We start from the raw sequence: 14660 nt of genomic DNA, 5'->3' as shown, positions 1-14660 counted from the left end.
TCGCCACAAGACAACATTGGCATCTATAACATGGTCATAAAGAATGCTGCAGCAACATATGGGGTGAAATTAGAGGAAGAGAAACCAAAAGCTTGCTTCCTCTTAGAGACCTTGCTCCCCACTCAAACTAGGAGCCAATTTCTGCCCATGCTTCCAAGTGTCCTGGACAAGGGCAGGGAAGCCTACAAGGAGCCATCAACCTGCAGGTCTTTCACCCCTAGAACAAAGAAAAAATATAAACATTCCTCTAAGGACCCAGCATATATCCAGGGATCCGTACAGCTGACTCAATTATTACAGCAATAGCCAGAAAGAGGGCCAACATTCCCACAAACTCAGGGCCACCTCCAGTCAAGGAGAGTAAGAGGATAGACCTCACAGGAAGGAAAATAGAGAGGAATGCAACTATTCACTGGCGCATTGCAAACTCCAAGTCCCTACTAAACAGACATACGCACCAACATTGGGAGTAGGTCGATCAGCTGCTCAAACCCCTCCCGGAACAATACCAGCCAAGAGCAATACACCTGGTGGAGGAAGGCAAGAACATGGCAAACTCTTGCCTGAAATCAGCCCTGGATGCGGATTGGAATAACAGAGGAGGCATGCCTGGCTGAGGATTTCAGGTTTCAAGCCGGAGGTTCAGAATAATATTCTAAACTCACCCTTCAATGGGGAAACTCTGTTCGGAACGCCAGTAGACGAGAAACTGACACAGCTCAAAAAGGAGACCGAAACTGCGAGGTCCATGGGAGCGCTGCAATTCAGGGGCATGAGAAGGGGCACCCCCTCAAGAAGACCAAATGGCAGAGGAGGAAACCACCCTGGAACGTTCCACCAGACCTTCCAGCAAACCTACCAGGGCAACAACCAAGCGCAGCATGGTCAGAAACCGCAAACCTAGCAGTACCAACGTAGGGGCCAGTCCTTTCGTGGGTGATCGAATGGACGGGGACAGACAAGAAGAGGGGGCTAGCAACCCACCTCAAAGTGACTACGCTGCACCATATGTGCCCACCCACACAACACCTCTACGGGGGCGGCACAACAAAAGGCTCAAAAAGCAATTACACACACACAAAAGAGAGATGAGCGAACATGTAGCACCGGTAGGAGGCAGACTAAAATACTTCTTCCAGAAGAATGTGCCCACCCACACAACACCTCTACGGGGGCGGCACAACAAAAGGCTCAAAAAGCAATTACACACACACAAAAGAGAGATGAGCGAACATGTAGCACCGGTAGGAGGCAGACTAAAATACTTCTTCCAGAAGTGGAAGAAAATAACAGACAAATGGATACTGAACATGATACAGTTCGGATACTGTTTAGAACTAGAAAGGAAGCCACCAAACAACAAGACACACTCTGCAAAAGAACTTGCGCTCCTCCTGCAGGAAGCACAAGAACTCCTCCACAAGGAGGCCATAGAAACAATGCCGTTCAAAGAAAGAAACAAGGGAGTGTACTCAAACTACTACCTCGTTCCAAAGGTGGACGAAACGTTAAGACCCATGGTTCCTAAACCAATACATCAAGACTCAAAAATTCAAAATGACTTCCCTACAGGAGGTTATTCCTCAAATAAGGGGCGGGGATTTTATGTCCACCATAGACCTCAAGGACGCCTACCTACACATTCTCATGAACAGACAACAAAAAAATCTACTGACATTTGCCATCAACAAAGTGCACTAACAGTTCACAGCCCTGGCCTTCGGACTAAAATTCGCACCAAGGGTCTTCACAAAATGCCTCGCAGCTGAGGCGGCGCACCTATGGAGGGAGGGAATTCATGTATACCCCTACATCGACGACTGGCTGATAAAGGCAAGTTCCTACAAACAATGCCAACTACATGCACAGCGGGCCTGGCTCCTGAAGACGTAGAGTTTGCACATGTAAAACTCCCAGAGAGCACACTGCGGGTGCTGCGGGAGGATAGGAGGCCTACCACACTGAACTACTGTGTAGCAAAATGGAAACGGTTCACACAATGGTACCACCGCCGGCATGGAACCTTAATATAGTCCTAATAGAACTTATGAAGGCACCTTTTGAACCCATCCACAAGGCCTCACTACAGACGCTCACAATAAAGACAGCCTTTTTGGTAGCAATCATCTTGCTACGCAGGGTAAGCGAGCTGCAAGCGCTAACACTACAAGAACCCTACATTCAAATTCACAATGACAGGGTGGTAATGAGAACAGACCCACACTTTATGCCAAAGGTGGTGTCAAGGTTTCACATGAACCAAACAATACAGATACCAAGTTTCTTCCAGAAACCATCCACAAGCGCCGAGAGAGCACTGCACACTCTGGACGCTAGAAGGGCAGTAATGCATTACATTGAAAGAACTAAAGATCACAGGAAAACAAATCAGTTCTTTGTGTCTTTCGCAAGCAATTTCCTGGGAAGACCAGTAACAATAAGGGCACCATTGCATGATGGATCGCACAGACTATCCAGTTCTGCCACAAGCAGGCAGGCCAAGAACTACTAGAAGGGGCACAAGCCCACTCTACCAGGAAAAATGGAGCAACAATAGCCTTCCTGGCTAACACACCCATCCAACACATTTGCATGGCGGCAACATGGGCTTCAGTGCACACGTTCACTAAGCACTACATCTCGTTCCTCGCCGGAAGAACCCAGAGAGTCCGCCTCCCCCCGTTCAGATCCGAGGCCACTGAAGTCATCTGCGGCGTACCACAAGGATCATCACTCAGCCCCATCCTCTTCAACGTCTACATGAGCCCCCTCGCAGCCATCGCACGCCAACACAACCTCAACATCATCTCCTACGCCACCCAGCTGATCCTCTCCCTCACCAACGACCCAGCCACCGCCAGAACCAACCTACACGAAGGGATGAAAAACGTAGCCGAGTGGATGATGAACAGCTACCTGAAACTGAACTTAGACAAAACGGAAGTACTCATCCTTGGATCATCACCCTCTGCCTGGGACGACTCCTGGTGGCCCCCTGCCCTGGGCAGCGCACCCAAACCAACGGACCACGCACGCAACCTGGGCTTCATCCTGGACTCCTCCCTCTCGATGACCAGACAAGTCAACCCCATCTCATCATCGTGTTTCAACATCTTACGCATGCTCCGAAAGATCTTCCGATGGATCCCCACCCAAACCAGGAAGACGGTCACCCAGGCACTCGTCACCAGCCGACTGGACTACGGAAACACCCTCTACACCGGAACCACAGCCAAACTGCAGAAAAGACTCCAACGCATCCAGAACGCCTCCGCACGACTCATCCTGGACATCCCCCGACACAGCCACATCTCCGGACACCTGAGAGACCTGCACTGGCTCCCCGTCGGCAAGAGAATCACGTTCCGACTCCTCACCCACGCACACAAGGCCATCCACGACATGGGCCCCAGGTACCTCAACAACCGCCTGACCTTCTACACTGCCACCCGCCAGCTACGATCGACCAGCCACGCCCTCGCCGCCGTTCCACCCATTCGAAGAGCCACCATGGGAGGAAGATCCTTCTCTTACCTGGCAGCCAAGACTTGGAACTCCCTCCCCATCCACCTCCGTCGTACCCAAGACCACCTCTCCTTCAGGAAGCAACTCAAGACCTGGCTGTTTGAGCAGTAGCAGACCCCTCTCCCCCAAGCGCCTTACGACCCTCCGGGTGAGTAGCGCGCTATAAAAATTTCTTGATTGATTGATTACTGCGTGGATATACAGATAAACAAGGAAGCACAAGTAGGACAAAAAGTGCTTCAACATATATTCAACAACCAACGCTCATCTTCCACCTAGCCGCCACAAACTTAACAAACTGCGACAAAGTCTATGCACAGCATAGTGAATCCAGAAAGATTCATGCTGCAAAACGATTCGTTTCTTTCCTGTCGGTGTAGTTTTGCAGCTTAAAGACTTTCTGGATTCACTAGCGAACCCACCCACCTCCGCCAGAAAGATGATAGGAGGAAGAAAAAAAATAACAAGAAAGAAAATTATATTTCATTAAAATGAAAAAGGACTTTAGAAGAATGGTAAAAGATAAACAAAGAGGGCACAAAAACAAGAAAAAAAGAATCCGAAGATGGCGCCCAAAGGTGGGAGCTTCCGGAGGAAGCACGCCGACGTCACGGGAGGACACCAAATGGTGGGACGTCGACGCCCACCTGGGCTACAAAAAAAAGAGAAAAACACTACGATTCCGGACCCAACCACTACCCCGTGGAATAATGCACAGCATAGTGAATCTAGAAAGTCTTCAAGCTGCAAAACGACACTGACAGGTAAGAAACTAATCATTTTGATGTTTTAGATTGGATATATGTTTTCTTATTTTCCGGGTATGGAGCAGTTCCTTCACTGCAGGGCATTTTATTCCTGCATTGTAAGTCCTTTTGAGATCTTTGCAATCTAGTAATCAAGGTTTTTGTTGGCATGGTGTAGACGTCAGTGTGATCATTAACATCTGACTGCATGGGTTTAGGCTACTTGAAAGGGTCTATTTCCTACATTGGGGGTGTTGTAAAAAGGTCAGTGGATATTAAAATGAGATGTTTTAGATCCACATTGCAGCTTAAACACTGGGACTTAGAAGGTAGAAAAGAGTTTTTCCAAAAGTTTTTGTGATGGGGAGTTTGGCTTCTCTTAAGAATTGTGGTGTCTGTCATAAATAATTAGGCTTAAAAACAATGTTCAGGTACACTACACAATTGTTGCCGTAGGATGGATGCGGTTTGTAGATTTTCTTGGCTTCGCGGAACGCTACCAAACTGCCCAAAATGTCCTTCTTTTTACTCAGTAACTGCATACAACTTCTTAGCAGGATTCTGCCTTCTGGTGGTCCCTCCTCGCCCTTCTTTGATGTTCTCTGTATCTGATAGACAACTAGCTGCAGATTCCTTAACTTAGAATATCCCCAGGTGTCAGACTGGATCCGGAAATTTTTGCAGCAGCACCTCTGCGCGCTGGGGGACGGTGCCACACGACCCTGCCCTGATGTCGTCCACGTATGTGACATCAGCGAGGTCATATAAGTCCCTCCTAGCGCGCAGTTTTCTTCGGAGAAGCTTTTCCGCTACACAACGCGGAGCCACCAACCAAAACTGCGAAAGTATGAGAACAGTGTGCAATGGATGAAAAATCAGTGAATAAAGAGAATGGTGCAATACACCATTATAGAAGCCAGAAGTAGACACTGTCTTCATTGAAATGAAAGCCGTGAGAAAGAGCCCCGCAAGTAAAGCAAAGACCCCTCCCAAAGTGTAACGGGGGAGAATATCTCATCAGACAGAAATAGACTGTGCTTATCTTTCAGAACTGTGCTGTCCGGAAAGAATAGAGCACAGAAAGAACAGTGTACTGCATAAAGGCAGGAAAGACTGGCACTTCCCCCTACAGTAATGGAGGTGTGAAACAGATCACAACCGATCCCCAAAGAGGACGACTAAAAGGAACCCAGGACCCTGAGTCAACAGAGAAGGCGGAAGGAGGTGAAGGCAAAAGGAGAGGAAAAAGTCTCCTAGCGAAGGTGAACCAAGAAGGCACCATATTACATGAAGAAGTCCCTAGAGGGAATTAGCTGTACATGGAGATTCAAGGGAAGGTGCAGGTTCTTACATACACCACCACCAGGTGGTACTGCAGCAAGCAGGGTAGATTGGGGTCCTCTGTCTTATGCTTGGACACTTTGCATCTCTGGAGGTGGTAGGAGTATCAGAGCATCTTTCTGGTCTCTAATCACCTGGCTAGGTCCCTGAATGCTGAGCATGCGTAGTTTGGCAGATAACAAGTGGTGTCTGCATCCCTTTTGAGATTGTGTGTTAACAGTCCTGTACGGCTGAGTTTCCGCAAGAGTATGCTCATTAGCTGCCCAGAGTTCCAAAGAACAAAAACGACCAGGCCCATGTCATCCCAGTGCCTCTAATTAGGCCCTGGGAGTGGTACCCGAACCTCCTGGGCGAGAGCATCTGTCCTATGATGTGTCTACCTGTCTCGGCAATATGGGCAGGGTCCTCCCACTGGATTTACTCAATGTACACCTCAATGGTTGAGATTAAGCGGTGGCAATTGACTGCATTTAGCAGTGGATGTCATCGTAGCCACCAGAGGGCAGTATATGAAATCTAATTATGTTGGGCACTTGGACATATTTGTAACCTGGTGTGTTGCGTTGGTTACTGATGACTTGCCAGCAATCCATTTGTTTTTGTTGCCAGACAGCAGGTCTTTGCAGTGGGCAATGTTAAAGGTTATTTGTCAGCACTTTCCGCCTCTTTCTTTGCCAGACTAGCCATCCTTATTCAGCTCACATGTTGTGATGAGGATCAGTAAAGGTTAGGAACACGTGCTCTCCTGAGCTTTTTGCAATACCTTAGTGGGACCTTAACTTGGTCTTGACATTCCTCATGTGTACCCTCTTCAAGCCCCCAACTGCCCTGTGCCACTTTTTCCTAAGCCAATTGGTGCATGGGACTCGCGCCGCCTTTTCCCACAAGTTGCGAGGCAATCCATCACTGCCAGCGTTCCTTGCACCCCCACGCCCATCGAAAGCGGAGAAGAGGCTCCATCAGTTGGGCTCTAAAAGAGTTAATTTTTTTCATAGATCATACCAAGGATCATCAGGTAAACTATCAACCTCTTGTTCAGTTCTCTAGAGCGAAAAAGCATACCCGAGTGGGACGGGTATGCTCAGACGCAAGTCCCGTACTTTCCATGCCACTGGAATCAAGCTATCCTGGCTGAAGAGGGGAGAAATCCCGAAACCGGTTCTAGGATGCTTGTTTCCAGTCCAGAGAGGACCTGGCTTGGCAGTTCGGGTGGACTGTTCCCATGAGGCACAGGGTCAAGACTGATTTGCATATGGCTGGGCTCAAACTGGAAAGGCATGGTGAGCAAAAAAAACGATGGATTTAGGCCCAGATCTCTGTACTGGAGTGAATGTATGACATTGCATTCTGTCCATCAACTGTTGTTTTTGCAATGGTCATGCAGAAGATGACATTGCAGTGGATGGTCCTCTGCATTAAGATGTGCTGATCACTGGCCAAGAAGCTGCCTCCAAGGGTTTTGGGACCCCATTCACCAAGGCTAAGAACACCACCACCACTACTTCGTTGGCACACATAGTGCCCATCCTTGACATTTTCAGACTGCAACGAAGGTGTCTGCATACACTTACAAAGCACAATGCCTTGATAGCCAGGTCTGGCAGGAAGGACACTTTGCATGCTAACCTTCTTGTTCTGATTCTACTCCACACCACCTTGGGTGCTTTTGTTTCTATTTTAAGGGGACAAATCTGCAGTTTGAGCATCCTTCAGAAGAACACTTTACTTATCTTCGGTAACTCTGTCTGATGGATATTGCGTCTTATTCAGCTTTCTTACTGACCTCCCACCTCTTTCGAGTGGACTCTTTTAGCATCTAAAAAGATCTCATGTTGGTACTTGGCACACTATTGCCAACAATTTTTTATGTGCCACATCTGTGGACACTGAAAAGAGAAAATAATAGAAACTAACCTCCCAGTGGGGATATTTAACCTATGTGGGGCTGCACTGTGCCAGCTAGCAGTGTGTAGGAGCACTGCTGCAAAATTCTCAGAATACAGTCTGGTGACTGGGAAATAGTCTTGGGCGAGGAATCTTGGTTAGATAGAATATCAACCGGACAGAGTGTTACCAAAGGTGCAAAGGGCAGCAGGGGATGAATGCAGGTTCAGGGGCACAGGTAACTCGGGTGTTGGCGGGAGTGGGGAAGAGAATCAGAGGAGTCGAGGGGAAGAGGGAAGGCACCAAAGAAGGTGGGGATGTAGAGGAGTCAAGGGGCTGCAGTGGGGTGATGTCCACACGAGAAAAGTTTTTGGGGAGCGAGGTGGCATGTGGATAAAGGGGTAAGCAGAGAGCTGTGCGTAGCCTACATGCATAGGAGGAGGGCCCTTTGTATTTGTAAGGTGTTAACAAACGGGCAGCACCAGTGCTACCTAACACCTTTACTGCCTTTTGGCTGTTGGTTTTCGTCCTTTTATTGGCTCACCAGCAACACAGAGCTACTAAAAGGACGATCAGCCTTTTGACATTTTTTGCAGGCATTTTGCAAAAATTGTTTTTATTTTTTATTTTTAAGACAAGTGCTGAATCCTGATTTTTCTTTGCCAATAACCATATCCGGTTTGGGGTCCTACAGATGGTTTGAGCCTCACCAGACAACTAATGCCACCTATATCAGTTCTACAAAGAAGTTACTAAGTATGACTAATAGTTTCATCCGTTTATTGCAGTTTATCCTTCATATGCCTACATTTGTGTAACTACATTCTGTATCTCAGTTTATAATTTTATAATGCACTTTCTTCGGTATTTGCTATTTGATTACAATTTACTATTTATAACTATTAATGTAACACTGCACCGTGTTTATAAATCCAAGTAATTATTTTCTTTTCTTATCAGCTTGAAACAATGTTCAGAGACCCAAGTGACAATGACACTTTATCTCATAAAGAAGATCCTTTTCGTTGTGTTGTCAAGTTTTCCAGTCCACATCTTCTAGAGTCTTTAAAATTATTGGCTCCGTCTGGTGAGTTCCTGCGCCATTCACAAAGTTTTTAAGTCAAGCCTAACAGACTGCACCGCTCTCTGGTTGTGAAAGACATAATGTGGTTTACCAAGAGCATACAGGAGCTTGGCGCCCACCCATTGCTTGCTGTTGCTTGGTTTTCCTTGCTCTGGTTTGTCTGCTGCTTATTTTTTAGGTCTCGCCTGCCGATGCCCTTGCGCATTCGAGCTGGCGAGAGATATAGGGGCTTATCCAGAGTTTAACCAGACTGGCGATTTGATGCAGTGCCCGTGCGCTTTTAGGTCAATGCGCAAGCGCATTGACCTAAAAAGCACGTGCACATCAAAGCCAGCCATCTGTTCCCCAGCTTGGTGCTGCCAGCACCTCCCCTCTCTCTCCCCGCACACAGCCTTACTCTCATTTCTCCTCCCCTCCCACCCCTGCTGTTGCTGCCCACGGCCTCCCCATCCGCAGATAACTTTCTCTCCCCAGCTTGGTGCCGCAAACAGCTCTTCTAAGGTATCCGCTCCGCCCCCTGCTGTTCCCTCCCACTCGCTCGCACATCAAAGGCTGCTCACTCAAACACCAACCTCTCCTTGTACTTTGTTTGTTTTTTGTAACCTGCACACACGTCAATTTTTTGTGTATTTTCAAAAAGGTCTTACTTTTTCGATCTGTAATTAGACCGACTTTTCTTCATTGTCTGCACCAAGCTTCTCCCAGCAGGCAGCCCACCCCCTCCCTCTCCATAGGTCGCCGCCACAGCAATGCAGAGAGAGCTTCACACTCGTGCTCCGAGGCCTCCAGACCCCCCCATCTCTCCTCCCAGCACGTTTCTTTTGCTTTTCTCTTCCGTTTCAGTGCCTGCCATTTATTGCCGCGTTATACCTCTCCTTGTACTTTGTTCGTTTGTGTAACCTGCACACACTTCAATTTTGTGTATTTTCCAAAATGCCTTACTTTTTTGATCTGTAATTAGACCGACTTTTCTTCGTTGTCTGCACCAAGCTTCTCCCAGCAGGCAGCCCACCCCCCTCCCTCTCCATATGGTCGCCGCCACAGCAATGCCGAGAGAGCTTCCCACTCGTGCTCCGAGGCCTCCAAACCCCCCCATCTCTCCTCCCAGCACGTTTCTTTTGCTTTTCTCTTCCGTTTCAGTGCCTGCCATTTATTGCTGCGTTATACCTCTCCTTGTACTTTGTTCGTTTTGTAACCTGCACACACTTCAATTTTGTGTATTTTCCAAAATGCCTTACTTTTTCGATCTGTAATTAGACCGACTTTTCTTCATTGTCTGCCCCAAGCTTCTCCCAGCAGGCAGCCCAGCCCCTCCCTCTCCATATTGTTGCTCGAGCTGCAGGCAGCCCACCCCCTCCCTCTTCATATGGTCGCTTGAGTTGCAGGCAGCCCACCCCCTCCCTCTCCAGCGCCTGCCTTCTCTCTGCCCACGCATCGCGCGGCGAGCCTTTTCTATTCATTTGTGCCTCGTTTATTTTTTATTTATTGTATACTTGGCTCGTTCCTCCATTGCCCTATAGCCCTTTTCGTTTTTTAGGTCGAGCGTAGAGCTGCGCATGCGTATCATGCGCTGTCTAGCTCAGGACCTATAGCTGTTACTTTCGGGGGAATCTGAGACAGCCTCTGCTGTCTCCGATTTCTCCTCGTGAGCGCGCCTTTGCTGCTGGCTGCTTGCGCGCTGTTTCGCGTGCAAACAGACAAACGGGCAGACAGACACTCGCCTACACACCACCTCCCCCCCACCCCACCACCAACCACCAACCACCAACCAGTCATCGTGCTATTTTAACACACACACACACGCATTCACACACGTGCGCACACACACACACGCGCACACATCCCCCTCACACCCCATTCACCAGGTTCTTCTTGCGTGTCCCTTGGTAGCCAGCGAGTCATTCTGGTTAACAGGCGGGGGCCGCGGGGCTCTCCACGAGCACGGGGGCCCCACTAGCTAACACGGAAATCCTCCGGCGGGCACAGGAGCGCCTGCTTCCTGTTTTTGTCCGGCCCCGTCCCAACAAACATTGCCTGGCTTCCTATTGAAGCCGGGCTGTGGCGGTGAGTTTGCTTGTTAATTATGGAAATAAAGCGGACATAGAGAAGGGGCGTATACTCCCCACTTAATCACGATTCATTTGCTACCAAGCACTGGCCACACGCAAGTACGAGACTGTTATTTCCGAACCCCTGCACGGCCCAATATCCTTTCAAGTTTGCTCTAATTGAAATAATGCTTTGAAAAAAAGAGTCTTCTTTTGCATATCGATTCCCCGCTCTGCTCATCTGCCTTCCACTAATTAAACTACTTGACTTTTACAATATCCGCTGATGTGGGGAACTAGGTTACTGCATCCCCTGGCACACCGCGGAGGCGGTTACCGTGACAACAACAAGTAGCGTACATGCGCCTCGTTTGTAGCACCGTGCACGCTCCATGCCACGGGCTCTCTTTACGGCATATGTTTCGAGCCCGTGTGCGACTGCAGCCCATGGGGGAAACATAACCCACTTCAGGAATATTGATCCGCCACTGAGTTTGACCTATTGGGTGTGAGTGGGAACAGTGAGAGAGGCCAAAAACAGGAAAATAGCCTAGACAGAAGGGTGCGGGGTTCCTGCTGAGCTGGTGTTTTCACGGGCCTCCAGATTTGGGAGCTATTTCTGTCCTGATAGCTAAATCCTGATTCAGTGGTGTGCAGAGATGGTTGCCAAGGCCTTGTGCGCACATCCACATGTGACAGTGGCAGGTGGTAATGGCATTGATACCAGAGACAGCTCACATGGATGAGACCTACCACTTGAGCCCTCCTATAAGCGCAGAAATGCCTATCCAATACTGCCTACCACCTGCAGGTGCCCGATAGCCTCCTTGCGCCTCTCACGACACCCCCCTCCCTCCGCTCCACCTGGGAAGAAGTTGCCCTTGTAGAGGTTGGTACAGGCCGGGTGCTTTAACGTGCAGAGAGATGAGTGAGTATATAGACTCACTGGTCTATACGACTATGCACTGCTGTGCTTGGGACCTATTGCTCCCAATCTTTTAGAAGCATTTGCAATGCAATAGGTCTCGCATTACTTAATGTTTGAGCTATTGGTGTTGCTTTAATATTAGCAATGCAATAGCTCAGACTTTAATAATGCGAGACCTATTGCATTGCAAATGCTTGTTTTATTTCCTTCTGCAGTCTGGCACTCTTATCTTATAGAAAGCCAGTAACTTCAATGAAGGGTCACGTAAAGTTCACTTAAACTTAACCCAAGCACATTCACAAACATTCTTCACTGTAAATGCATTTTCCAGGGAGCATGTTAGTTTTTAAAGTTCTGCTAATAATTTCGTCCTCTTCGTGCAGCTGGTCAGTCTCAGCACCTCCGTTGCTCCCTCACCCCGCCGACTATCCATTCTGCCCTCCCCCTCCCCCATCGGCTTCTTTGTTGCTCTCCAACACCTAGTGTTCCTTTAAAAAAAAAATATATATATTCTTTAGAGAGTTCTTGCCAGCTGTCGTTTGCCTCTGGCCCGTTGCTTATTACAAAATGTGTATTTGTGTAAAACAAAGAAATCTACTCACGTTTCTATTATTATTGCTGTTATGATGAGAACTGCTTATACACTTAAAGTAAAGAAATAATTAATTTTCGCAGAAGAACAAATAGTCTACTGAAAAACTAGACAGTAAGAGATGTTGCCTGGATCATGTGCCCAGAAATGAATTGCAGGATAGAAAGGCAATATTTATTTGATAATTGGTGTATACTAGGTGCCCACACGAAGACATCAACTCACATATTGCTCTGACCTTTTGTGGCACTGAAATTATTCCCAGCACAAAGCTGAAGCATGCTCTTCATTGTTACCTTTTACCATTCTGATTACACTGTAATCTAGTTTTCATATGCGCAGCTACAATTATTAAAATAATAATTAGCAAGTGTTACTTTGGAACCCGCAACTGGCGCCACTGGGGACAAGGCAGACAGAGGCATTCTTATGGGGGTACCCCCTCCCTTCTCCTTTAGCAGCGCGTGCATCCGCCTTCTCCAGCTCTTTCCTCTCTGCTTGAAACAGACAACAGGCGCCAGTGGGCAACAACAGAGACATCCTGCTTCACAATGGGTTTGTCAATTACGTGTTAACAATAAACCGACCCGAGGTGCCAGGAGAGCACAAGCCTCACAGAGACATCCGCCTTTATTGATGTCCTTAATTCACGCTTTACTGGACCATTTTGAACAAGCAAAAAAAAAAAGTACTTTTTATTAAAGGATACTGTCTTAGACAGTATTGTTAGCGTGGTCCCATTTTATTATAAACATGGTGGAATACTTTCAGCCTTTCACTATATTGAAATTAAAGTCGGTATGAAAGCACATTTAACAGTATATTTCGTTTTTAAATATGGCATTTCAATTTAGCAACTTTAAACCGTTCATGATTTAAAACATCACACACTGCAATAGTTTATAATCTCTCTGCTTCCCTATCTCTTACTTCTCTAATTCTCGTTATACTGCAATAACTGTACTCTTATACTATTTTGGAGGCTTTCTCTCTTCCATCCTTTCTTGCCTTCCTTTTATTTCTTCCATTCCTTCCTTCCCTCTCTCCCTTTCATTCCTTTCTTTCTTTCCTTCCTCCCTTCTTCCTTCTTTCTTTCTTTCTTCCCTTCCACATTATCACTCAGCACCACCACGGCATCACTCAGCACCACCACGGCATCACTCAGCGCCACCCCAGCATCACTCAGCGCCACCCCAGCATCACTCAGCGCCACCCCAGCATCACTCAGCGCTACTCCAGCATCACTCAGCGCTACTCCAGCATCACTCAGCGCTACTCCAGCATCACTCAGCGCTACTCCAGCATCACTCAGCACCACCACATCATCACTCAGCACCACCACATCATCACTCTGCGCCACCCCAGCATCGCTCAGCACCACCACAGCACCACTCAGCACGACCACAGCACCACTCAGCGCAACCACAGCATCGCTCAGCACCACCACAGCATCGCTCAGCACCACCACAGCATCACTCAGCGCCACCACAGCATCACTCAGCGCCACCACAGTATCACTCAGCGCCACCACAGTATCACTCAGCGCCACCACAGCATCACTCAGCGCCACCACAGCATCACTCAGCGCCACCACAGCATCGCTCAGCGCCACCACAGCATCGCTCAGCGCCACCACAGCATCGCTCAGCGCCACCACAGCATCGCTCAGCGCCCCCACAGCATCGCTCAGCGCCCCCACAGCATCGCTCAGCGCCCCCACAGCATCGCTCAGCGCCCCACAGCATCGCTCAGCGCCACCACAGCATCGCTCAGCATCGCTCAGCACCACCACAGCATCGCTCAGCACCACCACAGCATCGCTCAGCACCACCACAGCATCGCTCAGCACCACCACAGCATCGCTCAGCACCACCACAGCATCGCTCAGCACCACCACAGCATCGCTCAGCGCCACCACAGCATCGCTCAGCGCCACCACAGCATCGCTCAGCGCCACCACAGCACCAATCAGCGCCACCACTGCACCACTCAGCGCCACCACAGCATCACTCAGCGCAACCACAGCATCACTCAGCGCCACCACAGCATCACTCAGCGCCACCACAGCATCACTCAGCGCCACCACAGCATCACTCAGCGCCACCACAGCATCACTCAGCGCCACCACAGCATCGCTCAGCGCCACCACAGCATCGCTCAGCGCCCCCACAGCATCGCTCAGCGCCCCCACAGCATCGCTCAGCGCCCCCACAGCATCGCTCAGCGCCCCCACAGCATCGCTCAGCGCCCCCACAGCATCGCTCAGCGCCCCCACAGCATCGCTCAGCACCGCCACAGCATCGCTCAGCACCGCCACAGCATCGCTCAGCGCCACCACAGCATCGCTCAGCGCCACCACAGCATCGCTCAGCGCCACCACAGCATCGCTCAGCGCCACCACAGCATCGCTCAGCGCCCCCACAGCATCGCTCAGCGCCACCACAGCATCGCTCAGCGCCACCACAGCATCGCTCAGCGCCACCACAGCATCGCTCAGCGCCACCACAGCATC

At 49.2% G+C, this 14660-nt stretch overlaps 1 protein-coding gene across 4 annotated transcripts in view; it reads left to right on the top strand.

Moving 5' to 3' along the window:
- CENPN (centromere protein N) overlaps window positions 1-14660 on the top strand; it is a 308258-nt gene that overhangs the window by 275948 nt on the left and 17650 nt on the right. For all 4 annotated transcript variants that reach the window (XM_078671014.1, XM_078671016.1, XM_078671013.1 and 1 more), the window contains one exon: window positions 8457-8583. In XM_078671014.1, the coding sequence (XP_078527140.1) occupies window positions 8457-8583 (127 nt within the window). The remainder of the gene's footprint in view (window positions 1-8456; window positions 8584-14660) is intronic.

The sequence above is a fragment of the Lissotriton helveticus genome, chromosome 12 (genome assembly GCF_964261635.1).
Source record: "Lissotriton helveticus chromosome 12, aLisHel1.1, whole genome shotgun sequence".
Taxonomy (NCBI): Eukaryota; Metazoa; Chordata; class Amphibia; order Caudata; family Salamandridae; genus Lissotriton; species Lissotriton helveticus.
Note: the sequence above shows the minus strand (reverse complement) of the source record. Positions and strands in the feature narration are given on the sequence as shown.